This window comes from Callorhinchus milii, unplaced genomic scaffold (genome assembly GCF_018977255.1).
Source record: "Callorhinchus milii isolate IMCB2004 unplaced genomic scaffold, IMCB_Cmil_1.0 Scaffold1, whole genome shotgun sequence".
In the NCBI taxonomy this organism is placed as follows: Eukaryota; Metazoa; Chordata; class Chondrichthyes; order Chimaeriformes; family Callorhinchidae; genus Callorhinchus; species Callorhinchus milii.
The window spans coordinates 110,878,455-110,905,289 of NW_024704742.1; the positions used below are offsets into that span (position 1 = coordinate 110,878,455).

At 41.8% G+C, this 26,835-nt stretch overlaps 1 protein-coding gene across 1 annotated transcript in view; it reads left to right on the forward strand.

The window, feature by feature from the left end:
• The first annotated feature begins 984 nt into the window (after positions 1 to 984).
• LOC103178418 overlaps positions 985 to 26,835 on the forward strand; it is a 46,379-nt gene continuing 20,528 nt past the window's right edge. Inside the window, 8 exon segments of the mRNA XM_042346985.1 lie at positions 985 to 1,575; positions 9,443 to 9,521; positions 11,559 to 11,706; positions 13,752 to 13,854; positions 17,262 to 17,518; positions 19,552 to 19,634; positions 19,636 to 19,709; positions 20,551 to 20,657. Coding sequence (XP_042202919.1) covers positions 1,314 to 1,575; positions 9,443 to 9,521; positions 11,559 to 11,706; positions 13,752 to 13,854; positions 17,262 to 17,518; positions 19,552 to 19,634; positions 19,636 to 19,709; positions 20,551 to 20,657 — 1,113 coding nt within the window. The 5' untranslated portion in view covers positions 985 to 1,313.

The window sequence follows — 26,835 nt, forward strand, 5'->3', positions numbered from 1 at the left end:
AAGACAAAGGTTGTATTATAATTCAAAGCAACCATAGTTAATAAATTGTCAATCCTTGTATTAACAAAATGATAATGCAAATGAAATGCAAGGGACGGTGACAAGCCTCTTCACACTATTAAGACAGTAACGTCTCACCTGAAAGGCACATCTAACATTATATCACAACCCCAACAGTGCATTGGAGTGTCGGCTGGAATATAGAGAAAAGCAGAGGAGACAATAAAATAATATGGAAAAAAACTAAATGGGTAACTGCAGCGTATTTTATAAATATATCAACAGCAAGAGTGTTAATCAGATAAATAGTAGAGAGTATGAACCTGGCACAATTGTAGAATGAATATTTTGCTGTCATCTTCACATTGAAAAAGACAGTTGGAACCACAAATTAAGGTAAACCTGGATTTCAGAGACGAGCAGAAACTGATTATACACAGAAAAATGGCAATGGATAAACTAATGAGTTTGAAGTCAGACAAATCTCCAGGTCCAGGTGTTTTCCACCTAGCGTACTAAAATAAATAAGGGAAGAAATTGTAGAGACTTTAATTATTAAAGCCTGTGGAGTCCTGTAGCTTAGTGTGGAGTCCTGGAGCTTAGTGGTTAGAGCACTCGCCTTGCAAGAGAACGAACCTGGGCTTGATTCCCGGCAGGGCGAAATGTTGGGCAAGTTTCCTTACTCCACATGCCCCTGTTTACCTAGCCTTAAGTAGGAATCCGGTTGTTAGTCGATTGCAGATCGGAGCTTTTCCGGGGGTAATAATCCCATCAAAACAAATATAATAACATTTTTAAAAATGTGATAATTCAATCCATGACTGTTTAAGAATTTTGTTTCAAATATTATGCAGGAATTGAATAGCTTCATTCATTTTGCTGCCATGATTGAAGTGATTGAGTGCTGAGTCGTGATGACTGTGGTACTGTAGCTGCCCACAGGGCGGTGTTAAAACAGACTCATGTTTCAGAACAGGAAAAGGCAGTGAATGTGCTTCTCGTAACAACTCCCCAACGAATCATCAGTTGTTGATCAGTGGTACCAGATCCGCGGCAGCCCTATAAAGTTATACAGAGACAAACTGGGGTTCTTTTGGGTCACATCTAAAGATCAGATCACAAGTGGCAGTGGCCAATACTGTAATCTTACGGACTGAGCTAAGCTGGGTAACAGCACCTCTGTCTGGCTCCCTGAGGCCAGATACTCTTTATTGCTATTTCCCTGATCTCACCTTCTGTTTTGGCCAGAAACAACATCTTCCCTTTCGAGATCGTCCTCTTTTTTTAAAAAAAACTCTTTGTTTATTATCAAGATGGGAAAGGTGAAGATTTTTGCAATAACCTATGATGATTTTGTTGATAACATTGCCCCAATGTTCTCCAGTGGAGACTTCGTCTCTGGCCGGGTCACTGTGGAAGTGATTGAGGAAACTAAGCTGCAGTCTCTTACACTCCATGTGAGAGGAGAAGCCAAAGTCCACTGGACAGAATCAAATGGCACCAACTCCTCTACAAGTTACAGCAAAGAAGTGAAGTATTTTGACTACAAAAACCTGTTATTAGGACAGGTAAGAGGTAAGTAGTAATTGTAACCCTTTACCCCTTACCATGTAACATAGTTGCTCTGGTGTAGTGTAGCTCAGCATGTTCTGTGTGTCACTGTCCTGCAATCGTGTTGTATACTGTGTATCAGTCACCAGAAACCTAGTAACTTCGGACTACTACCCTCTTGTAACAAAATGAAAACTTCTCTGTATCAAATTGTGCAGTTAGTTTGCTGAAAAAATAAATTATCTATTCTAAGAGATAAAACTGGCACAACTTTACAAATGGGGAAGATCGATGATCACCTGCTTTACTGCCAATTTGTGTCAGTGCCAATACTTAGCAATGCTCATTTCCCATACTTTGCATTTTTGAAGTTTTATTGTATTTTTCCCCGCCTCTTGTAGTTTTTATGTTTAATGAAAGATTGCTACTTTGATGCAAAAATTCAACATTATGTCTGCACCAGTGTTTTTGTTTGTTACTGTTCATCTCTAATCAGAGATTTTATACGAGGTGAGGATAAGACTCATTTTAGATCCTGTGTTTGTGAAAACATATATTCAGTGGCAATCATTTTGGGAGTGTTATAAAAGGTATTCTACATGCAGTGATATTGAAAAGTGAATGAATTATTTTGCTAAATCTTCATCTTTCATTCTATGGTTCAATCCTGCTTGAGATAAGAATTGACCATGGGATGAGAGGGCTGTGAATCTCTTTTTTGGTCCAAATATTTAAATAATCAGTGCTTCTAAATGCTGCCTAATATTCTGCAAAAAAAATGTTGAAACAGCTAAATGACACATTCCTACACAGTGTTGTCTCTACATAATGTATTCCCTTGAAATTTTGCTTTTGAATACTAACATATTAACTAAAACAACAAATTACATTTGTATAGCGCATTTCACATTGAAAGGATGTCCCAAGGCACTGGACAGTCAGGGATTTGGACCTGAGCAGGGGGTTGGGGTCAGAGTAGGGATAGGAGGCTGGCCGAATGTGTGGTTGAAGAAAAGGGTCTTGAGATTTGTTTTGAAGGAGACAAGGGAGGGAGCAAAACAAGGGGACTGTGGGATGGAGTTCCAAAGGGTGTGGGCAGAGAAGTTGAAGGCCAATAGTGGTGCGGGCCGGGAGGGGGACGTTGAGCAGACTGGATGGAGCCTGCTGAGCAGAGGGAGTGGACAGGTTGATATAGGTTCGCAAGTCACAGAGGTAGGGAAGGGCAAGGCCATGGAGGGCCTTGAAGGTGAGGGTGAGGATTTTGAACTCAATCCTAGGGGGATGAGGAGCCAGTGGAGCCATGCAAGGATGGGGGTGATTGGGTCACGTAGCCTAGTGCAGAAGAGGACATGAGCTTTAGAGTTCTGGATGATCTGCAGCTTGTGGAGGGAAGCGTTGGGAAGGCCAACAAGCAGAGAGTTGGGGTAGTCGAGCCTGAATGTAATGGATGAGGGTTTCAGCATTTCATATTAGTACAGTACCATTAAATATCTAGATTCACATGGAAAACTATTGAAACAGAAATTGTAGATACTACTGTCTAAAAATCACAGTTGACAGGAGAGTATTTTGTAAATGTATACCTTTTAACTGCTGTTCATTTCCATTTTATAGAGAACATAATAATCGAGAGCTAATTGATCCATCAAATAGATATAAATGACAAACCAATTCTCTTTTCATTTTACATAATTTTAAGCAACTAACAGACATTGACTGGATGCACTTTTTTGTGATCAAAAATCTCGGATTCTTTGAAATAATTTAAATGAATCATTTCAATTGCTTTTCTCAGTGATGACGTAACATAACATGTCTTGTGTAAGTTTACAGTAATATACCTTGCCCAAGTTTACCATAATACAACTTAAGTCTTGCCTAAGTTAGAAATATAATAATGTCATTGAGAAATGGGACAATCGATAGACTCAAAGCAACTTTTGCTCACTGGAATGCAATTTGTGACATAGGAGTATCAGTTTGTGAAATGCCAGTTTTCCAGTGTAACAAAATTACAGAGCGCCTTTCAACAACAACAACAACAAGATTCCATTTATAAAGCGCCTTTCACGTCAGGAGGACGTCCCAAGGCGCTGCACAGTTGGGTCATGACCCGAGCAGTGGGGAAATGGTCAGGGTGAGGAGAGGGAAGGGAGGGAGCGAGGAGGGGGGAAATGGTCAGGGTGAGGGGAGGGAAGGGAGGGAGCGAGGAGGGGGAAGAGAGTCGAGAGGGGAGCTGAAGGCTCGGTCAAAGAGAAAGGTTTTGAGACCGGCCTTGAAGGAGGAAAGGGAGGAAGCAAGGCGAAGGCACTGGGGGATGGAGTTCCAGAGCCTGGGGGCTGAGAGGCTGAAGGCCCGACCACCGATGGTAGGGCGGTTGGGGCGGGGGACGTGGAGCAGACCGGAGCCAGAGGAACGGAGGGTACGGGCAGGTAGGTAGGGGGGAGGGAGGATGTCGGGAGGATGTCCCAAAGCGCTGAACAGTCAGGTGTCGGGACCCGAGCATGGGGGAGGGGTGGTGTAGGGGTGAGGGAAGGCAGAAAGGTGGAAGGGAGACCAAAGACACAGTCGAAGAGAAGGGTCTTTAGACTGGCCTTGAAGGTTGCTAGGGAGGAAATGAGGCAAAGGGACAGTGGGATGGAGTTCCAGAATGTGGGAGCAGAGAGGATGAAAGCCCGGCCACCGATGGTAGGGCGGTCGGGTGGGAGACATGGAACAGGCCAGAGCCCGATGAACGGAGGGAGTGGGCAGGTTGGTGGGGAGTCAGCAGGTCAGAGAGGTAGGAGGGGGCAAGGCCATGGATGGCCTTATAGGTGAGAATGAGGATCTTGAACTCAATCCTCTGGGGGATGGGGAGCCAGTAGGGTCGGGCGAGGGTGGGAGTGATGAGGTCACGGAGCCTGGTGTGTGAGAGTACACGAGCTGCAGAGTTTTGGATGATCTGCAGCTTGTGAAGAGTTGGGAAAGCCGATAAGAAGGGAGTTCCCGTAATCGAGCCTTGATGTGACAAATGTACGAGTGAGGGTTTCAGCAGCCTGAGGGGTGAGGCAGTGGCAGAGTCTGGCATTGTTGCGGAGGTGGTGGTAGGCAATGCCGGTCATGGTACGGATGTGGGGGAGAAAGAACAGTTCAGGGTCAAACAAGATATCCATGTTCCTGACTGGCTCAGTGAGGTTGATTGTGCAGCCGTGGAGGCTGATGCGGAGGTGCGGAGGCGCTGGTGCGAGCCACTCAGGAGGGCTTCAGTCTTGCTGACATTGAGTTGGAGAAAGTTAGCCCTCATCCAGGACTTGATGTTGGACAGGCAGTCAGTCAGGACGCCAGTAGTCCTGGAGTTCAGGGTGGAGGCAGAGAGGTAGAGTTGGGTGTCATCTGCATACATGTTAATTTTAAGCAACTTACAGACATTGACTGGGTTCAGTTTTCTGCGATCAGAAATGTCAGATTCTTTGAAATAATTTCAATGAATAATTTCAATTGCTTTTCTTAGTGATGACGTAACATAACATGTCTTGCGTAAGTTTACAGTAATATACCTTGCCCAAGTTTACCATAATACAACTTAAATCTTGCCTAAGTTAGAAATATAATAATGCCATTGAGAAATGGCACAATCGATAGACTCATGCCAGATGTCTTACCAAAGTCTGCCTGACAGAAAGAAAATACCAACAAGAAGTGAAGTATTTGAAGCATAAAGAAGTGTTAATCGGACGTGGAGCTGGTTAATTGTAATGGTAACACAATCAAGTAAGTTGCCCTGGTGAAGTTTAAAACAATCTGTGTGCAGCTTGACTGTAACTATTATAAATAATGGGTACATGTCAGGAATGAGTTACTACAGAATACAGCGCTTTTGTATTGAAATATGAGAACAGATTCACTATTAATGGACAATGTAGCATTTATTAAGGATATAGCGCAATGTTGTAGCGCAATAAGTGCTTCAAGGAGGGACATCATTTCTGAAATTGCAGTGGCAATAAGAGGAATTCAATGAAATACAAACATCCTTTATGTAATATTAAAGTTGCATTACTCTTTTATCTCCCAAATTCTGAAATATCTGGCATGCCTGCAGCAATATTGCACCATACTAAAGTGACTACTGCAAGTAACCTTTGTACTTAGCATTTAAGAATAAGAACTGGCAGTTTGCACAATGTTCACTTATATATCAGGAATAAGGCTGCACATGTCCTGAATGTAGAGGAGAGTTTTTTTTGTCAGCCGCATGTCTGATACATGATACATCCACATATGTATGCTACCTAACATGGAAGGTTCACTGTGTTTGGAATGGAATGCACATTCTCCTTGGAAGGACATACCTCACTTACCTAATTCCAGAGAGTATTGGTAAAGAGTACAGATTGGCACAATTCAAGGCTTGGGGATCCCATAGTGGATTGGGATACTGCTGGGTTTAACTTGCCAAACCAAGATAGTTTGCCATCAGGAGCATTCGTGCTGTATGTCCAGCTCAATTGAGGAAGCAAGTCTCTGGAGTTGTGTTCAAGACCCATTAATTTAAACGTAATCTTGGAATATGGGGATAAATGGAGTCCTGTAGCTCAGTGAATAGAGACTCACCTCACAAGGGAGAGACCTGGGTTCAATTCCCAGCAAGGTGAAACATTGGGAAGATTTCCTTACTCTACACGCTTCTGTTTACCTAACATTAAGTAGGCACCCAGTTGTTAGTTGATTGGCGGTTCATATTTCCTGGGGGGGTAATAATTCCTTAAAAAAAAATTGGTCACTCAATCCAAGATTGTTTGTGAAACACTGCTTTGTGCAGTTGACTGCCGTGTTTTGCCCACAAATATACAGTCAATTCACTTTACAGTATATTCTGTGAAGTGCTTTGAGATGTATCGAAGATGTGATAAGGTACTATATCAAATACATGATTATTATTATAATACCTTGTAGTACTGCACATCTGGATGGCCTAGGGTCCAGACTACTGAGACAACCACAGAGGATTGACTAGAATGACCAAACATGGTGAATGATCAACGTTACCTGAAGAATTGTTATCCAGGACACCAGGAGAAACTCATTGTTTCTTTTTATACAAGCATGTTATGGGAGCTTGTTTAACTTGTTTTTCTGCTGGTTTAGTTAGGTACTAAAGAGGCCATGGCACTATTCAAAAAGTAAGAGGGAATATCACTCTTCCTGGCCAACAATCTTTGTCACTTCGCTTTGCAATATTTTCTGTGAAGCGCTTTTCTCAAATGAGCCTCGAGGAAAGTACAAGACAACCCACAATTCTCTCCTCACTTCTGAAAAGATAAAATACAAATAGGAATAATGGCTGTCAGGAATAATGCTGCCATTTGCTACAGAGGCAGATAGAGAGAGTGCACACACATACACTAACCATGCTGTCGAAGACGTGATAAAATGCTATATCAAATGTAAAGATGATTATTATTATTATAAGGCAGAGCAGTGGGATTCAGTGAACATCTTGTTCTGAGAGCTGATGCAGATTTGATGAGCCAAATGCCTCCTTCTGTAAATATCTATGGTTCTAATCATTTCATACCAAGACTTCAGTTGAGATGAAATGTAAAGTTTCAGTTTTCAGCCTCACAGGGCACAGGTTGGGAAATACCTCCTGGGCAAGGAGGAACGGGTCATGTTTTGGTAGAGAAATACAGTACTGATTATAAGATAAGATAATCAAAGGAATGACTGCTTTTGACATTTTCAAGTTGGTAATAGAATGTGCTATTGCATAGCTTCAACTGTCTGCTTCAGCTATGACAAATCCTGTTTGACATTGTTTAGATTTCATGTGCATTTCAGTGACAATTACATAGCTATTGATATAGTGATAATTTACTGTATACTGCTCAGACTTAGCACGTAAATGAGCCATAGAGATCATAATGTACGTCTTTTTGGTGGTTTGTACAGAATTATTTGATCTCAGTCAGACTTCTATTGAAGAGAGAGAAAAGAGGCATTAAAATCAATTTCAGCTTGGGAAGAGAAAAAGATATCTCAATCCTGCTATCCAGGCCTGTAAAAACTTCCTGAAGTATCACAATAAGAAAAAATGTAAATCTGCATGTTTTTGTACTGTTTTTGCTCATGTGAATACAGAATGAATACGGTTACGTTTCAGCATCTGTATTACTTTGTAGTTACACACATTATGCAGTCAGCAATGTGATTTAGTCCATACGAATTAGAGGAATGAGCTTTGAGCAGCAATTAGTAAAGCTAAGGTCCTTCAATCTTGAAAAGGAGACATTTCAATGGGAACTTAATAGAGGTATGGAAAATTTTAAATGGGATTGAGAAAGTAAAGGGTTTTAAAGGCCAATTTCAGTATTTCTTTACTCAGAGAACAATTAACGACTGGAATATTTTACCAGGAAAGATGCTTGATGGTGGACTCATTTAAATAAAATAGCTTGATGCTGTACTTGGAGGATGGTAGGTGGATGTTCTGGAAAAATGGGATCAAATGGACTAAAAGCCTATATTCATCCTAACTTCTCGAGTGATGTCCATCTAATAATATTGGGGGCAAAAGGTTATGAAAAGTTGATCAAGCAATAACATTTTCCACTGTGTCATTCCTTCTGTGCAGTTTTAAAAGTGAAAACTAAATGTCGTTAATCTTAAAAAAAAACTCCTTGAAATATGCAAATTCAGAACATTATGTAAATTCAGTGTTGTGCCTATCTCACTTGCAGAAAAATCCGTGAGGCTAGACTGAGCGCAGGTTTAGACCAAATGTATTGCTCTCAGGTGTAGCCTTGTAACTTGCTACCTTTTCACTGCTCTTATACAAAGCCCTGCTTACTGAGCTTACAGGAAAGACAATGGAGCACAGGTAGCACAATGCAGCAAAACAAACATTCAATAAAAGTTTGTTTTAATATAAAGAATGATAGAAACAGAAAGGGCTGCACACAGGAATATGACTTGGAGCCCAGCAAGTCGAAGCTCTCCTGTTTCAAAATCCCAGCAACCAAACCGCTTTCTATTTCCCTTTCAACTATGGTACAATTATGTCGCAACTATAGTATGTGTCAGTGACTTCCACATTTCAACAACCATGGAAATTAATGGTTTCTAATTTCCTTTTTAATTATTTTCTCAACTTTCATTAAAAAAACTGTCTTAACTTTCGGTTTGTACCTCTTCTCTGGTAAGTTTTTAATAAATCTATATTACACCCTTTTTCTTATTTGCATGTCCTTCCTAATATGGGATACCCAACACTGTACACAATACAAAACTATTGTCATGTAATGCTCAACATTACCTTTTTGCTGTTGTATTCCATTCCTCTGCTTATAAAAACAAAGATTCAGTTAGTTTTTTTTATTTGCTTTATCTAATGTCCTGCCATCTTAAATAACCTGCGAATTCAAGATCCTTATCCTGACAAACCAATCTTTTCTCGCATTAGCAAATCTGACCTGCTCGTACCCCATCCCTCTGTCTATCCGCTTCACTCAGCTGGCTCAGACCTGCTACACGTCCCTTGACCACTCTGCAGCATCATTAGTAGCTGTGCCTTCAGCCACTTCATCCCTAACATATGGAACTCCCTACCTCAATCCCTCTGCTTCAGACCCTTTTTATCGTTAAATCCCACCTTAAGATCCTACCTCGCGACAATGCCTACGATCACTTCTTCTGCTTCTCCATTGCTGAGCATCCAAACCTGCCTCTGTGCGACACTATCCTGTGTGACGGGCACTATTTAAATTCAACTTGTTGTGGTTGCTCACCAAGATCCCTCTACTCCTTTGCTCCACTAAAAGTGCATTTCAAAAACACTGCATGAATACACAATATTTTGCTTTTGTTTTGCTGCTTTGCAAGATTTCATTTTATATATTCTATTTTGGTTCAGGTTACAGGACTGAGAATGACTTAATCACTATACCTCCAGGCATAAATGAATACCCCTTCAGATTCATGCTTCCAAACATGTAAGAGCTGCCTTTTGTTTTACTTTCCTATGATGTGCTTCTTAGATTATAATAAACTGTATTTATACTTTTACAACAACATATTACATTTATACAGTGCCTTTCACAATGGGACAATGTCCCAATGTGCTGGACAATCAGGGATTTGGACCTGAGCAGGGGGTTGGGATCAGGAGGGATGGAGTGTAGGGATAAGAGGTTGGCCGAAGGTGCGGTCGAAGTGGGCTTCAGACGTGCCTTGAAGGAGGCAAGGGAGGGAGTGAGGTGAAGCTGTCTGTGGGATGGTGTTTCAAAGGGATGGGTCAGAGAGGCTGAAGGCCTGACCGCCAATGGTAGGATGGGCCAGGCCGAGCTGGGGCCATGGAGCAGGCTGGAGCCTGCTGAGCGGAGAGGTTGATATGGTGTTAGTAGGTCACAGAGGTAGCAAGGAGCAAGGCAGTTGAGTACTTTGAAAAAACATTTTTTTAAAACATTCCGTGGGCCAAACATTTCTGCAAACCTGTGTGTAGATTCTTGCCAACCTGCTCTCCTCGTGAGCCCCCATCATCATTCCGAGCTACTTCACCATCATTCTTGCCTCTGAATCAAAAGGTTGTGGGTTCAAGGCTATTTCTAGTAACCTGCTGGGACAATATCTCAAACTCTTCAAAAATTGATATGACATGAGAAAATATTAAGATTTTTATTCAGATTTTTATAATAAGTTAATTAGTATTTGCCCACAAAAAAAATCTGAATTTACAATAAAAAATTAATCACTTTTATTATTCTTTATAAGTCTCCATGTTACGATAAAATTCCTGAGCATTTCAAGAAGCACAAGCTTATCAGGGCCAGTCAGCACACATTTCTAAACAACAGATTAAGCAGAATCAATCTAGTGAGATTATGGAACTCACTGCCTGAAGTCGTGGTTGAATCAGATAGTGTAGATGAATTAAAGAGTGGGAGGGGAATTGAAGCGTATCGGAGGAAGTAAGGTATGAAGACTCGTGTGGAGTATAAACACCGGCAACGGACTGGTTGAGTACTACGATTTTTATCCTACAGTTGAATGTGAACAAGACTGAGGCCCTCCTGATTGGCTCGCGTCAGCATCTCTGCACCTCAGGCTCTGGCAGCATCAACCTCCATGGTTGGATACTTCAACTCACCAAGCCAGTCAGGAACCTAGGTGTCTTGTTCGACCCTCAACTGTCTTTTCTTCACCACATCCAAGCCATGACCCCCTCTGCCTTGCCTCATCTCTGTAACATCGCCCGACTCCGCCACTACCTCACCCCTCAGGCCGCTGAAACTCTTGTTCATGCCTTCATCACCTCCAGGCTCGACTATGCAAACCCCCTGTTTGTCGGCCTTCCCAACTCTTCTCTCCACAGACAGCAGATAATCCAGAACTCTGCAGCCCGTGTCCTCTCCTGCACCAAATTCCGTGTCCTCATCTCCCCCATTCTCGCCCAACTCCATTGGCTCCCTATCCTTCAGAGGATCCAGTTCAAGATCCTGGTCCTCACCTACAAAGCCCTCAATGGTCTTGCCCCACCCTATCTCTATGACCTCCTAATCCTCTACCAACCCACCCACTCCCTCTGCTGAGCCGGTTCCGGCGTGCTCCACGTCCCCCGACACACCCGCCCCACCATTGGCGGGAGAGCCTTCAGCCACTCTGCCCCCAACCCCTGGAACTCCATCCCCCAGTCACTCCGCCTCGCCCCCTCCTTAGCCTCCTTCAAGTCCAGCCTCAAAATCCTCCTCTTCAACCATGTCATCGGCCACCCCCTTCCTCTCCCCTCCCTTCTCCCCCCGACCGCAGCTCGGGTCTGAAATGCTGTACACTGTCCAGCGGCTTGGGACGTCCTCCCGACGTGAAAGGCGCTATACAAATGTAATCTTGTTGTTGTTATCTCATGATTAATTTGTTTTGATGGAGAGTTGTAGGTTCGCAGACCTTTTCACGATCCAATTTTACGAGTTAGATAGTTCAAATTAAAATTGCATGTTACACACATCTTATAATGCCTTGTTTTATGCTAACAGACTATTACCTGCTACAGTTAAAGGTGAATATGGTAATGTGAGTTACTGGGTGAAAGCCAAACTACACAGGCCAAGGAAGTTGACCATGAAAGTAAAAGAAGAATTTGCAGTTTTTGAACGCTTCATCAATTACAACCCATTGTGGATGGTAAGTGAATAACACTTACATTTGACATTATGCCTTTCTCATTGTAGGATATTTCAAAATGCTTCACAGGATTTACTGTAAGGTGTAGTGACTGTATTTTGTAGGTGAACCCAGCAGCAAGTTTTGCGCGTAGCAATGTCCCACAAACAGCCAAGAAAATAGCAAAGTGACAGATGGAAAAGGCAGCTGCGGATCTCCTGTGTTAAACATAATAGCTAAACAATTCACTCATGAATTCAGTCACTCAACAATTCAGCCTGGCAGTTTTCTGCATAGGCGCAGTTCACAGAAAGTGACGGCAGTGGCAACTTGATGACCAAAATGTCACTCATGTTAGCTTCATTCATGCTAACAAATGGCCGACATCCCGGTCATCAGGTCACTGACAATGTCAGTTTGGCAGCCTGATGATGTTGGCAATAACCAGACGACGCAGACATTTTTTGGCTTGAGAAATTAGCCAGTGTTTTAGAAGGGAATGCACAGATGGGACTCCAATTATGGTGGAGGCATATTTATATCTCCATGGAATCCCAAACAAGCAAGACACAATAATGGTCTTTATTGCACATACGTGCAGCTAGCTGACTCTCTTACTGCATATTGGACAGTCCCAGTGCTAAAGAAAAAATAGTCAACTTCCAGTTCATCAGGTTATCATCAGCAGCACTTCCCGTTTTCCGCACATGGTAAACAAGTGGGCCAGCTACATGTGTATACATACGTAGTTATCAAAGTCCAAAAGGTAACTGGATTATAAGCAAATTTGCACATATTAACTGGTATGAAAGCTTGATCATGGAAAATACAATGAAGTACGTACACTAAATTCATCTTCACCATGCTTCCCAACTCTTCCTTCCAAAGCTACGGGTTATTCAGCACTCTGCAGCTTGTGTCCTCTCCCGTGCCAAGCTCCATGACCCTATCAGCTCCAACCTCACCTGGCTCCAGAGGATCAAGTTTAAAATCCTCATCCTCACTTTTAAAGCCCTCCCAACTCTGTGGCCTACTAGCATCATACCAACCTGTCTGCTCCCTCTACTCGGCAGGCAGTGGTCTGCTTCATGTCCACCGCCCTGCCCTAATTCAGTGGTCGGGCCTTCAACTTTTCTGCCCCTATCTTTTGGAACTCCATCCGGGAATCTCTCCAACTAGCTGCTACTTCAAGGCCGGTCTCAAGACCTTCCTCTTTGACTGTGTCTTCAGCCATCTTCCCATCTCCCGACAACCCTCTTGATTCCACCTTGAGCACCTTGGGAAGCTCACTGGCTCCCTGTACTAAGGCTGGATTCAAACTGGACTTTATCAGCTGCAGCCCAGGGCCCCAGATTTTGAGGGGCCCCCAAAAAAGCGCAAGTCGTGATGACTAGTGTGCAGCGGGAGCACTGCACAGATTCTGTAATGTTCTGACCTCCCTAGTGATTGAGATTTCTCAGGAAGTCAGAGCACTATTGCGCGTGTGCTAGAAGCACATGTTCAGCTTCTGACACATGCGCAAAAGCAATCGGCTCAGCCAATAGAAAACCAAGGTAAACGACTTGAAACTCCACAACTGCTGGGACTATGAATCCCATGTTCCGGAGGGAGGTAAACATGATGATTACTAGCTGGTATGAAACCTTGGCTGTGGAAAATATAGTGAAGTATCGAGGCCATTAACATAACAAACAACAAGAAGGTGGTGATCAAAATACTGAAACCTGTCGAAAAGAAGAGGAAGATAAAGATGATTGCTCACTGACAGGTGGATGGTCCAATGAGAGTGCAGGATGTGTTAATGAACTGGCGGATGGTACAGTGGGAGCGTTTACTTGCTGTAGGTATTTGAACTGACTGTCCCCAAAACCACAACTTTAACAAACTGTGGCTGCAATTTTGATATCAAAAAATCATGAGTTTCTTACAGCCTTATTTATTTTCTATTTTTCTCTCATATTCCTTCTTAGTTTTTCTAAACTCCCTTTTTGCAGCATAAGTATCCTGAGTGACTGTCTCTCTGCCTTGATGAGGAACAAGAGTATTTCCTCTGATTTCTTTTACAGTTACCACAGGAAGCCACAAATGACAAAACTCTTTGTTGCTGGTGCTGTTCCTCAGGGCAAATATCACTCAGAGCTAAAATCGAGCAGATGGGCTACATGCAAGGTGACATTTCTTGGTGTAAAGGATAAAATGTAAAGTTTATTTTTGCATTGGGTTTCTGTGCACTATGAATTGAAGCTGGCACAAAAGTAATCCGAAACAAACTGTTTGGTTGGAGGTTTGTAAAAATCTTTAAGAAGCAGTAAAATAAGTCAACAGGGTGGTTAAATGTAGCAAAATGAGATGTGATGAGAGTGTGTGGGAGCGCGGGGGGGTGGGGGTGAAGTAGTTATTCACATTGCAATTTGTTTGTTTACTTTTGGGTATTTCTGTCAATGTCCTGAGTTTTGCACATTTGATATTGTTCCATTGGGAAAGTTCTTGCAGACAGGTTTTGTAGAAGCCTTAATGTCGTAAACTGGATCTGACAGCTTGGGGGTCTATTCAGACATAAACAGATATGGAAAATCCAACTGTCAATTGAAGGCCTGTAGAAGGCTGTGGGCCACACCCAGAAAACAAAACCTGCACAACAGTTTTAACAAATGTTTCTTTAAAAAAAAACTCTACCTTTTTACATCAAGATTCTTCTGAGGAGCCCCTTGTTTTATATTGGTGGTCAATTATTACTTAGGCATGGTGCCCAATTATATTATTATGCCCAATTCCACTTAGGGCTAGAACGCTAAACAAACTTGATTGGAGCCCAGTCCTTGTTAGCTCCCTTGATTGTGGCATCCTTTTATACATGAAAAAGTATGTGCTCCTTCACATGTAGCTTGAGCACCAATAACCATAAAAATCAGTGACAAGACCAAACACAATTTTCTTACATGATATCAGGTCACATTATGGGATGATGATCATAAACATCAAATTAAAACAAACAGATATTAAACAGGTTTATACATAATACAGGAAACAGGCTTCTTTGTTCGCAAGCAAAGGCTATTCCCAATTACCTTCTAACTAGCTTCAAATCTGGTGAGGATTGCTGCCCAATGACTCCTTCTGGAAAGAGGGCATGCCGATGTCAGGAAAGGATGTGAGCATGATTGATTTTTGATAAGTTAGCAGAAAGCTGCTGGAGTCTACTGATCTGTACCAATTTTGAGCTGCGTTCAGATAATGAGGGTGTCCCACATCAGCCATAAAGGAAACGTTAATTTTTTTTATGTGGAGGATGGTTGACTTTGACACTTGGAGAAACTCCCTTCTCTTTTCGAATAGAGTCTTAGAATCTTTAACATCCACCTGAACATGCAGACATAACCTTGGTTTATCGTCTCATCCAAAGGATATCAATGCTTTCTACAATGCAATCAATCTACAATGCTCCAGCACTGCATTGGATTGTGAGCCTAGACCATAAACTCAAAGTTCTGACATGGGGCTTGAAACCACAACTTTCTCACTCAAAGGTGAGAAAGTTAACAAGTGATCCAGGCTGACAGCAATTTTTTACAAATATCTTTCATTAAAACAATAGTTTAACAAGTGCAAATTAAAGCTCTATATAACACCAACACCACAGTAGTTACTTTTGAGTGGAGGAATAAGGTGCCATCAAGAGATATTTTTGTATCTTTTTATTGCAGATTATGAGAATAATTTTAAGATAAGGTTGTATTAGAACAGAGGTATCTGCCCTTTTTACTATCTGCTTCTTACTATAAAACAATTAGTATTTCAAAACTGTTAGAAAACTTTCTTAATAACTGCAAACAAAGGGCATTTTTCTTTGGCATGCATTAGGTTGGCACAACTCCAAAGAGGAACAATATAAGCATCTGAGGAGAAAAAAAATTAAGGGATGTAGGAAATTACTGTTAATAAAACAAAAAGGAACTCAGCAAAATAGGCACAGAGCGAATGGAACGAATAATAATCCTTATATAATATAATAATCCTTGCATTTAATATAACAACAACAATTTGGGATTATATAGCGCCCTCCACACACGGATGGTGTCTCAGAGTGCTTTTCATGTTTTCTAGACGTCTCAAAGCGCTTAAAGTGAATTGACTGTATATTTGTGGGCGAAACACAGAAGCCAATTGTGCACAGCAGTGTCCCACAAACAGTCGTGGATTGAGTGACCAATTTATTATTTTTTTTTCCTGAAGGATTATTATCAGGGGTGTGGAGTAAGGAAACTTGCCCAAGTTTTGCTCTGCTGGGAATCGAACCCAGGTCTCTCGCTTGCAAGGCGAGTGCTCTAACTACTGAGCTACAGGACTCCACAAATGGACTCCAAGAAAGGCCCTGTTCTGTGGTGACAGTTTCTTTGGAGTAATATTTACAGTAGCTTTTTAATCCATTCTATGTATTAATTTAACACAATGAATGGGTTATAAGGAATATCTGAAAAATTGTAGCTATTATAATTTGTGCCTCTGTTCCTTAATCAAGAGGTAATTAAGACTTGCCTATATTCAGAGCACTGTTCCTGGCTGCTGCTCCCACTCAGACTGCTCTTTCTGGTCAGCTGAATTCTTGTAATTGTATAAGGAGTTTTGCCTTAGAGTCATAAGATTGTGGGTTCATGCCCCACATTGAGACTTTGAGCTCAGAGTCTAGGCTAACACTCCAATTATTTCTGGAGAGTGCCACATTATGAGAGCTGTGGTCCTTCAGATGAAATGTTAAACTGACATCCCGTCTGCCTAGTCAGATGTCTTTTAAGATCCCATTAAGAAAGAGAAAGGATTTTTTCCCGGTGTCCTTGCCAACAATTCCCCTTATTAAAAAAAATGGTCAATAATGTCAAGGCTGTTTGTGGGACATTGTTTTGTGCAAACTGCACACATTTGCCGACAAATACATGGAAACTTTGTGAAGTGCTTTAAAAGATTTTCAATGCCGTAGACCTTACATCAAATGCAAACATCATTATTGGATGGTTTAAAAGTTGTAAGCACAGTTGATAAGACTTTTTTTTCCTCAAGTGATTTAGTTATTATTTTTAAATATAAATTTAGCTTATCTAATTATTGTTTTAATTTTCTCCCTGCTGGCCACTGCCTCTTTGCTCCTGGTCTGGCTTCTGTTACTGAGGTAAAGTTCCCCGAGTGCTGATTGTCTTCTGGTACCCTGCCAAATGGGCAATGCTCACATGTGAGTCTTGGCAGTGAATGCTGGCAGGTCATTTGACTGTATATGGCATCGCAGCCAAGCCCGATCTCCCCAACCAACTACATATATGTGCACAATTAGTAGCGGGACCAGGAACCTTGGCTTGTTTTCCCCGAGGAAAATCAGGGATAATTTATCCTCTCTAAGAGGTCCCAGCTGATCAGTAAACTCAGCATGGACTGGGATTTGAACTAGCGAGCTCCTGTTCCATAAATTGGCGATATTTAACTTGGTGGTTGTTTTAAAATATGATGGTTACAAAGTGTTTGTAATACACAAAATAATTAAAATGTGAGGAGTTTTTTTCAATGTTTTTTTTCCTCTCATCCTACAGGTGAAGTAATTCAAATATTTGCCGAATTTGAGAATATTTCTTCTCGTACAGTGATACCAAATGCAGTCATTAACCAAATACAGACTTTCATTACCAATAGGAAAAGTAAAATAGTATCAAAAATTGTAGCCAGACTGCAAGGAGACCCATTGCTGCCGGGAGCAACAGAAAGATGGAACGGAAAAGTTCTGCAAATTCCAACTTCACCTCCCTCTTACCTCAGCTGCAGTATAATCACCATAGAGTACATATTGATGGTAGGCTGCTTTCTTGCATTATTGGTTTGCATTCTGATGTTGTGGAAAGGCAGCAACAACAACCAAAATAAATATTTAGCACATCATGGAGCCTTCAAATTCTACACCACTAATCTCAGGAATTCTCTCCCTCTACCACTGCAGCTCACCGTATCTCGATTTTGTCTTTTAAGTTCTGCTTCAAAATGTACCTCTTCAACATATGGTCATTTCCCCCTCCCACCTCTCTCCTGCTCAGCATCTGCCCAGACTTTATAAAGTGCTCTGGGATGTTATCTGTGAAGTCCTGTAGCTTAGTGGTTAGAGCACCCGCAATTTGCCCACAAATATACAGTCAATTCACTTTACAGTATATTCTGTGAATTTGTGATTTGAACTCGCGTGTGAGGATCTTGAAATCAATCCGTTTGGTGATGGGGAGCCAGTGGAGCCTGGTCAGAACTGGTGAGATGTGGGTAAGCAGTTGCTCGGGTGTGCAGGCGGCAGAGTTCTGAATGATCTGGATCTTGTGATGGTAGAGTTGGGGAGACCGGCGAGGAGTGCGTTGGAGTAATCCAAGCAGGAGGTGATAAACGCATGCTTGACAGCTTTGGCTGCATTTGGGGTAAGATACAATCGGAGGCGGGCAATGTGGCAGAGGTGGAAGAAGGCAGTCCTGGTCAGGGACTGGATGTGGGGGATGAAGGACAGTTGGGAGTGGAACCGGACGCTTAGGTTTCACACTGGTTCAGTGAGTCTGAGGGAGAGCCCAGGGCCGTTGAAGAGTTTAGATCCGCAAGAGTGAAGACGTTGACAGGAGCCAAGGAGTATGGCTTCCATCCTGTCCTTATTCAGCTGCAGCAAGTTTACACTCATCCAGGTCTTGATGTCTGCCAGACAAGCTGATAGATCATCGGCAGACTTGGAGTCACAGCTGGAGGAGGCAAAGTAGATTTGTGCGCCATCCGCATGCATGTGGAAGTTTACCCCGTGTCTGCAGATGGACAAACCATCCAAGTGTGGTCCCACTAAGGTAGATGAGGGAACGCTCAGGAGCACTTTACAGAGACTGTGCCAGAAACCAAGCAGGGAGGGTGGGAGAGGAGGAAAGTGCTCAAAGGCACAGTCAAAAAGCTAGGTGGGGTTTGAAGACATAAAGAGATGGGGTGAGATGGAGTCCGCTTATGGAGCAATTTCTAGAGGGTCAGGTTATAGTGGCTGTATGAACTCATTTAAAATTTCTGTATATATGCTTTTTTCCTGTTGTGAAAATGATTCTCCCCCTTCTCCAAATCATACATACCCCTTTCCTGCCACAAAGGTGTGAAGATAACCTGTTCCTAATCCAATGCCTCTTTGTAACTTGCTTGTTTTTTCGTTTTTATGGAGATGTCACTATCTTCTCTGAAGTTTCACTACAAGTGATGAAATATATCATGGGGTAAAATTTGCAGCATTCCTTAACTTATTTAACAAATGTTTTAGGGTTTTTAAAGGTAATTGTGGTGGCTTCCTTTTGGCTCAGGTAAATATCAACTATGTATAAGCCATTGAAATCAGGAAAGACAGGCCAATCCTAGCAATGTCCTGATGGATTGTAAAATTTGGTATCAATATCCTCAGATTTGGTAAAGGAAGAGAATATAACTTGATAGGGCTTCCACTCATTGTGACTTTTTTTCCTATACGTGTGTGTTTTGGACTTTGAGTAAGGAAGATCTCAGGTCTGGCTATGACAGATAGTTTGAAGCACTCTGGGATACTACCTCATGGGTAAAGCACTATATAAATGTAAGTTGTTATTGACTCGTTCACTGGCTGCAATGTTGGAACAACCCATTGACAAGAATAGTGATGACACCCAAAGAACAATAATTAATTGGGTGAAGTACTGAAGAGTCTCTCACACTTGAGGAATTGTAACCTCTCATAACAGCCATGTCTTCAATAGAGGAGCAAATAAAGGAGCAAAGTGAGAAAATGTTGTAAGGGTGGAGGAACATTCTCTGCCTTGTAATGGTGACAAATTGTAATACTTGCTTGTTTCATTTTAGGTTTACCTATTTATCCCTTCAGCAATAGATTTGAAGGTTAATTTGCCACTTGTTATCAGTTCGGTCCCGTTATATCCTTTCAACAACAGTGGGGGCCAGCAGCCAATGTGATATTAACAGGAACTGGCTGTTCCTCACACTGACACAAACACCTGAAGGTAAGAACTGCTTCTGGCAAAAACATCCATTACAGAACACTTAAGCTTTTCAGTATTAGAGTAAGATTTAATGTCATTAATGAAATGAAAGTGACCCACTTCATTGAATGTAGTGGCTGTAACTTATATCCTAGAGATAGCAAAGTACTGGCTGACCCTGTTAGCAAAAGATCACACGATTGGCTTAGATGAATAAGACCCTTTGGCCCATCTGATCTCAACCATCTTTTTATCTGCTAAAGCAGATAAAAAGCTGCTTTTTAAATGAGTCCAGTGTCCTGGCCTCAACCACCATTTGTGGCAACATGTTCTAGTTGTTAACTACCCTCTGAGTGAAGAAAAGCTTCTGGTATCTATTGCAAAATTGCGCTTTGCAACTCTAAACATAATGTGCTTCAGTGTAGCGCTAGCGCCAGATTACAGCATGACCAGCCAGGTGATACACCTCTGGTTTCCAGCTTTTAAATGCTGCCAATGTCACTTCCTGTGCAATCTACATACATGCTATGTACAGGAAGGGCTGCACCATATTAATGTAGGGTCTGAGATTACACACCTAAACCACCATGTCACAACAGGGTCGGTCTGTATTTGATATATTTATTAAATCTGCTACTTGGATAGATAAGGAACCAGTTAAACATATTTGTTGAATATTTAATTTCTGGCAATGATTGTCAATGATGATGACTTTACCAGGTGTTGGGATAATCCTTTGTTAAATTTTGACACCTGCAGCGTTCTGAGACTTTTCAATTTCAAAGTAAATTTAATTGTAAATTTTAGCTGCCCAAGAGACTAGTAAACTAACTTATATTTTTGTTAAATATTTATTTTCTAGACTTGATCTGTGAAAAAGTGGAAAATGATTTTGCTGGCACTGAAATAACTTCTTGTCAAAGAAAAAAACAATTTCTACTGAACCTTCTTAATTCTCCCCAAGGCCTTGTCATCTTTCCTTAAGTAGGGCACCCAGAACTGGGCACAATATGCCAAACCATGGCCAAACCAATGATTTACAATGTTGTGAGTCCTTGGGAAGTACCATATTTCTTGCAATCTCAAACTGCAGGAGAAACCAGGGATAAGGAGATGGTTCGCCTTTTGTCCTTCTACATACTGCAGATTCAAGCAAAGATATCTTCTTTCATTTGACTGTGGCCTTTTTGAGAATCCTGCCAAAGTGGTGTAGTCCTCTAAAGTTTTATCAGACCATCTGCTTTATATTTCTTTGGAAGAGTTGGAAGAGATTCTGTAGTACCAGTGATGTCAAATACCTTCCTCTTCAAAAATAAATGCAACAGATTCCTTGGAGGCAACAGATTTTGGTTTTTGGATAGAACCAAAGTTTCATTTAGATTTATATAGATTTTTGACTATAAAGGTGTGAATAATGGAAATGCCTAAAGCCAACTGAAAACAATGTGACCCTCATTGCAGTGTCCCGAGGTGAGGCCAATGTTTAGAAGCCAAAACAGCATTTCCGCAGCTGTTTGAAAAGTTATTGATTTAGCAAAGTCATAATTTTGTAAAGTGACCACGAGAGGCTGAGATCCGGAATCCATTAAGCTGCTGAAAAAAGTAAATGATCCAATCAGTGTTTTGGTTGTAGACTGGAGATTGCTATATTTGTACTTCACAGCCACCATATTTGTATGCTGTATTTGTCTGAAATCTTACCTGATTGGGCCCAGCAGCACAGATTCACTGAAAGCAGCCTCACTAGATGGTAATCCAAGATGGCAACTCACACCATCTTCAGCCAGTTTGGGCATGACAGTTATTCAACAATCATGTGGAGGGGAATATTTCAATGCACATTTTAACATTTCTTAATTAGGAAATAGAATGTATTTAGGACTACCGCGTTTGCTTATAATATTTAACAATGTAGCTACAATTGTGCAATTAATTTTGCTAAGGGATATAGGAAACTGGGTTTAATAATAAAAAGGTGATAACAGAGGTTGCAATGGTGCAGACATGATGAGCCAAATGTAACCTTTCAGTGCTGGAAATTTCTGTTTCGATCACGTTTTGCTCTTCATTATGTCTTATTAATAAATTGAAACTCCCAATTCTCAAACATTCCCAGTTTGAAATGTTTCAAGCTGACTTCCAATCCATTCACAGCAATGCATCCAACTTGATCATAGTCAGCAATGGCATTCTGTCTGTCTGCGACTGGGTCTTGCTGTTTTTCCTTGTCCACAAGACCTCTCTGTAATCATTGATACTGTCATCCATTTCATTCTCCTAAATCATCTCTTCTCTTTGGTCCACTTCTATGGCACTCATTTTGATTTGCATTATTAACTTAATGCCTCCATGCTGTCTAATCCCACAGTTTCACATCCTGTGCCCATATTATCACTTTTGCTGTACCCCATTGCTGTCTTCTTGGTCTTGTATTTCTTCTCTGTTTGCTTCCCATTGGTGACATCGTCTACAGGCATAAAGTTTGTTTCCACATATATGCCAATGACATCCAACTCTACCTCTTCACTTCTACCCTAAATTCCAGGATTGGCTTGTTCTGGCTCCTTGTCAGTAGTCATTGGATATGCCTTAACTTTTAACTAAACCTCAACAAAACTGAAAGCACCTCAATCAGCTCTCACCAGCGCCTTCTCACTTTTGGCTTCAAATCTATTAATCTCTCTGGCTGCTCACTCAGGAATAAACAGCAAGTCTGCTACCTTGAATCCATTGGTTAGAATACCTTTTTCAGCTTTAGAGCATTGCCCATGTGCAGCCTTACCTCATGCTGCTCGAATTCTCCTTGATGCTTTCAAGTCAAGAATAAACTTCTAATTCTATCTTCATCAGCCTCTTAAGCTCCATCCTCCACCAAAACAGCCAATATTCACCTCCACACTAGGTTCTGCACACGCATTTCTTACTGAGTCCCACCAGCTTGCAATACCCCAGCTAACTGACTTTAGGCCCTTGTTTTGAGCTTCAAATCCCTTTACACACACTAGAAATGCAACCTACACTGACCCCACTCACCTGACTGTATGCTGTGATTCTTGTCTAATGTTTCTCAATCCTACTGTTCTACTATTAGTGACCAAACCTTCAGGTATCATGCCTTCCTTCTGGAATTCTCTTCCAAAATCTTTTTGCCTCATTTCCTTTTTCACTGCGTTCAAAATCTTCCTAAAGCATATAAATAGAATACAATGGAAATGACATTTATATTCATATTGGGAGGATGTACAAGACTCTGGACAGTCCAAGGTTTGCACTTGAGCTGGAGTTAGGGAGCGAGGGTGCAGGTATGACAAATATCTTTGTGATCTTGCTTTTGGTCAGCATCACTGCCGTTCTTGGTGTTTGCTGGTACAATTGGTACATGTTTTGCATTTATGAAGTTTATTCTACGTGAAAGACGAAGTATAAGTTAATTCTATGTGAAAGGCGATGTATATTGCTATTTTTCCCTTTGCTTCATGATTGTCTCTTACAAAGCTTCTTCTTCCTTCCCAACTATTATGAAGTCAATAGGAATTTACAGTGGGAAGAGGGACAGAGATGACCTGGACAAGATTGCCTGAGTCCATAGATTGGTCCTTTTATCATTCATAGATACATGTGATTCAACAAATGTGTTACTTCTTTGACATATTCTGAATAAAGTAATGAAGTCCTCAAGTTTGATTGTGCACATGTGGTTTTATTGTTTGTTTTATTACTATCTTGGTGTATTAAAAATATGGTGGCATCATCCCAACACATTTACATCATCACAATACAACACTATGTTCATGTGACGGAATTTCGACTCCACACTCTGACCCAAAGTTGGAAGTTATTGATTAAGTCATTGTAAGATCTCATTGTAAGAAAGAATAGAGCTGTACTATTATCTATGATAACCTGGAATCTTTCAAACAAAAATGCCTTATTCATTAGACATAAAAGAGTTAAGTTGCACTACAGCAATTTCCTCTCAATTCTGCTCCTTTTTAATTTCCTTTGTACAAACTCAGATCATTCTTTGTGCCAGGTTACTGTAACTGGTATGAGTAATGGATACATATCGACTTCAAGATCCTCACCCTTGTCTTCAAACACCTCCACTCCTCTGCACGCCCTTACCTCTCTCCTCACAACAGTGCCCATTGCCTTCGCTTCACCAGGTCTGGCCTCCTCTTTGTCCCCTGAATCCTCCTCTCCACCATCGGTGACCGTGCCTTCAGTCACTATGCCCCGAGGATCTGGAACTCCCTTCCTCACTCCCTTCGCCTCACCCCCTCTCTTCCTATTTTCAGGTCTCGGCTTTTCGACCGCGCCTTTGGTCACCTTCCTTCCCCTCCCTCGGCCCCGGGATTCGTTACTGTGAAGTGCTCTGAGACACTGTCCAGCGTGGAGGGTGCTATATAAATTCAAGCTGTTGTTGTTGCTGCATATCAGGACAAATAAATAAATAGAGATTACAGAAGACTAGATTTTATATGAAAATATATTATTAAAACAGATTCATGGTGAGTTACAGATGTAAAATTTAAGGATTGTGTAGTTCACTTTTGCTTGCCTCTTCAAAGTGCAGAAGAAATAGCCATGGCAGTCTTAATTATACATATTTTTGCAGAAAAACAATAACAACTTACATTTATATAGCGTCCTTCGGGTAGTGTCCCGGAGCGCTTGATAGTGGTGGAGTCTGACCCCACCTGTTTCATAATAAACAAAATTATCATACTTCAAAAATCATACATTCAAAAATATCTGGATTTTTTTTCAAGAAACTATTTGAACTAATTCTCAATAAATTCTAATATCATTTCATATGATATCTTCACTGATGCGATCTTCTTAGGCTGGTTTCATTGACCTGGTTGAATGCACTGTTACCACCCATCATATGAATGTGGGCTCCCACCACATTCTGATCAACATCACCAATGTGACAATGTCCTGCACCATCTTTATTGATGCCATTTTGCTGGGGTAACTTGCTGTGAAGGAGAGTTGTTCTACATTACACATTAGTTGCTGCAGACCCTTTCATGATCCAGTTTTGCAAGTCAACTTAACATTGTGTTGCCCTTTGCTCACCTTGCCTGTTTTTTTCTCCTCACAGACTCTGCCTAACTCCTTTGAAGTCATATTTGGCAGTGTTACAGGGTAAAAACAACCACACAAGCAATTGGACATGGTGAAGGAACAGTATACAGCCTTTGAGATTATTAACATTAACACTCCATTGCTGGTGGTAAGTACATAGAAAGGTTAGAGTGCAAATTATCATTTCAATAAATTGGCCAATCCTAAAGTTATCCAACATTTTTTTAAGGGGGTCAGACCGATGTCTTGACTGAAGCATTGAATGCAGTGTGTGGCAAATTCCTGTTTCTTGTCACGCATGGATCTGTTAGGGCTTTGACAGAGTGGGTTATCCTTGCCCTCAGATACCTCCAGTGAATAGGCTGGCTGAGCTATTATCAGAAATGCCCTGGAGTACTGCAGCCTCACCTGCCTCAGGAACCAGACATTCAAGATTGCAACAAAGGATACACTCAAAGCTGATATTCCGTTGCCAAGCATGCCTGTCACCCTGGAGCCAGCTCAGCTCCAAGGAAACCCTGCTTACCTCCCCAAAAAAGAAAAGTCACTAGTTGGTCTTTTAACAATTGACAAACACAGGTTTGAGTCCTCACCAGGTTGGTAACAGGAATCAGGAACTGGGTATTCTTGATGGACTTCTAGATTTCATAACTTATAAAATCCTTTCATGAAATACTGCAAATTATACCGCTGTTTAGAGTGGAAAAAGGATGTCCTCCCAACGTGAAAGATGCATTACATAAATGAAATTTGTTGTTGTTACCTATTGAATCATGTGTTTTTCAAAACATTTTACAAAGTATATCACCATGATTATATGGTAAATATGTTATTGTAGAAGAAATAATGAGTTAAAACAGTTCCTTAAAATACAGATTTATATAAAGGCATAATAAAGATTTTGACATTAAAGTTCATTAAAGGAACACTATATTGTGGGATGCTGTTATGAACATAAGATATCAATTGTCATTGTGGTTCGTTCTACCAGTTGCTGTTATTGTTCCATATTATTGTCCCTTTGTATTATTTGGATACGCAAAATTGATTTGGATCAGAGTCATTGATTTTTGATTCATATATCCAGGGTTTTGTATCTGCCTTTAATGGTGTACAGCAGCTGCTGCAAACTGGGAGATCAAGAGCTCAATAGGTATGTGCGTGTGTATGTGTGTGGATGTGGTTTGTGGGCAGAAGGATGGCGATAACGCTCATGCATTTCCTACTGAGTTGTGCTATTCACTACGAGGCTATCCACCTAGTGAGAGCTCAAACCTACACTTGTCAAGTGTTGAATGTCCAACAAATGGCAACTTCTGTGGGGGATGGGGTTAAGGATCGTGGCTACTCCAACAACAACAACAACAAGATTCCATTTATAGAGCGCCTTTCACGTCGGGAGGACGTCCCAAGGCGTTGAGTCAGGACCCGAGCAGGGGGGAAATGGTCAGGGTGAGGGGAGGGAAGGGAGGAAGCGAGGAGGGGGTAGAGAGTCGAGAGGGGAGCTGAAGACACGGTCAAAGAGAAAGGTCTTGAAACCGGCCTTGAAGGAGGAAAGGGAGGAGGCGGCGAAGGCACGGGGGATGGAGTTCCAGAGTCTAGGGGCTGAAAGGCTGAAGGCCCAGCCACCGATGGTAGGGCGGTTGGAGCGGGGGATGTGGAGCAGACCGGAGCCAGAGGAATGGAGGGTACGGGCAGGTAAGTAGGAGGATAGTAGGTCGGAGAGATAGGAGGGAGCAAGGCCGTGAATGGCCTTGTAGGTGAGGATGAGGATCTTGAATTCGATCCTCTGGGGGATGGGGAGCCAGTGGAGGCGAGCGAGGGTGGGAGTGATGTGGTCGCGAACCCTGGTGTGGAACAGTACACGAGCTGCAGAGTTCTGAATGACCTGCAGCTTGTGGAGGGAGGTGCCGGGAAGGCCGGCGAGGAGAGAGTTCCCATAGTCCAGCCTTGAGGTGATAAAGGCGTGGACCAGAGTTTCAGCAGCATGAGGGGTGAGGTAGTGCCGTAGTCTGGCGATGTTTCAGAGATGATGGAAGGCGGTGCCAGTTGT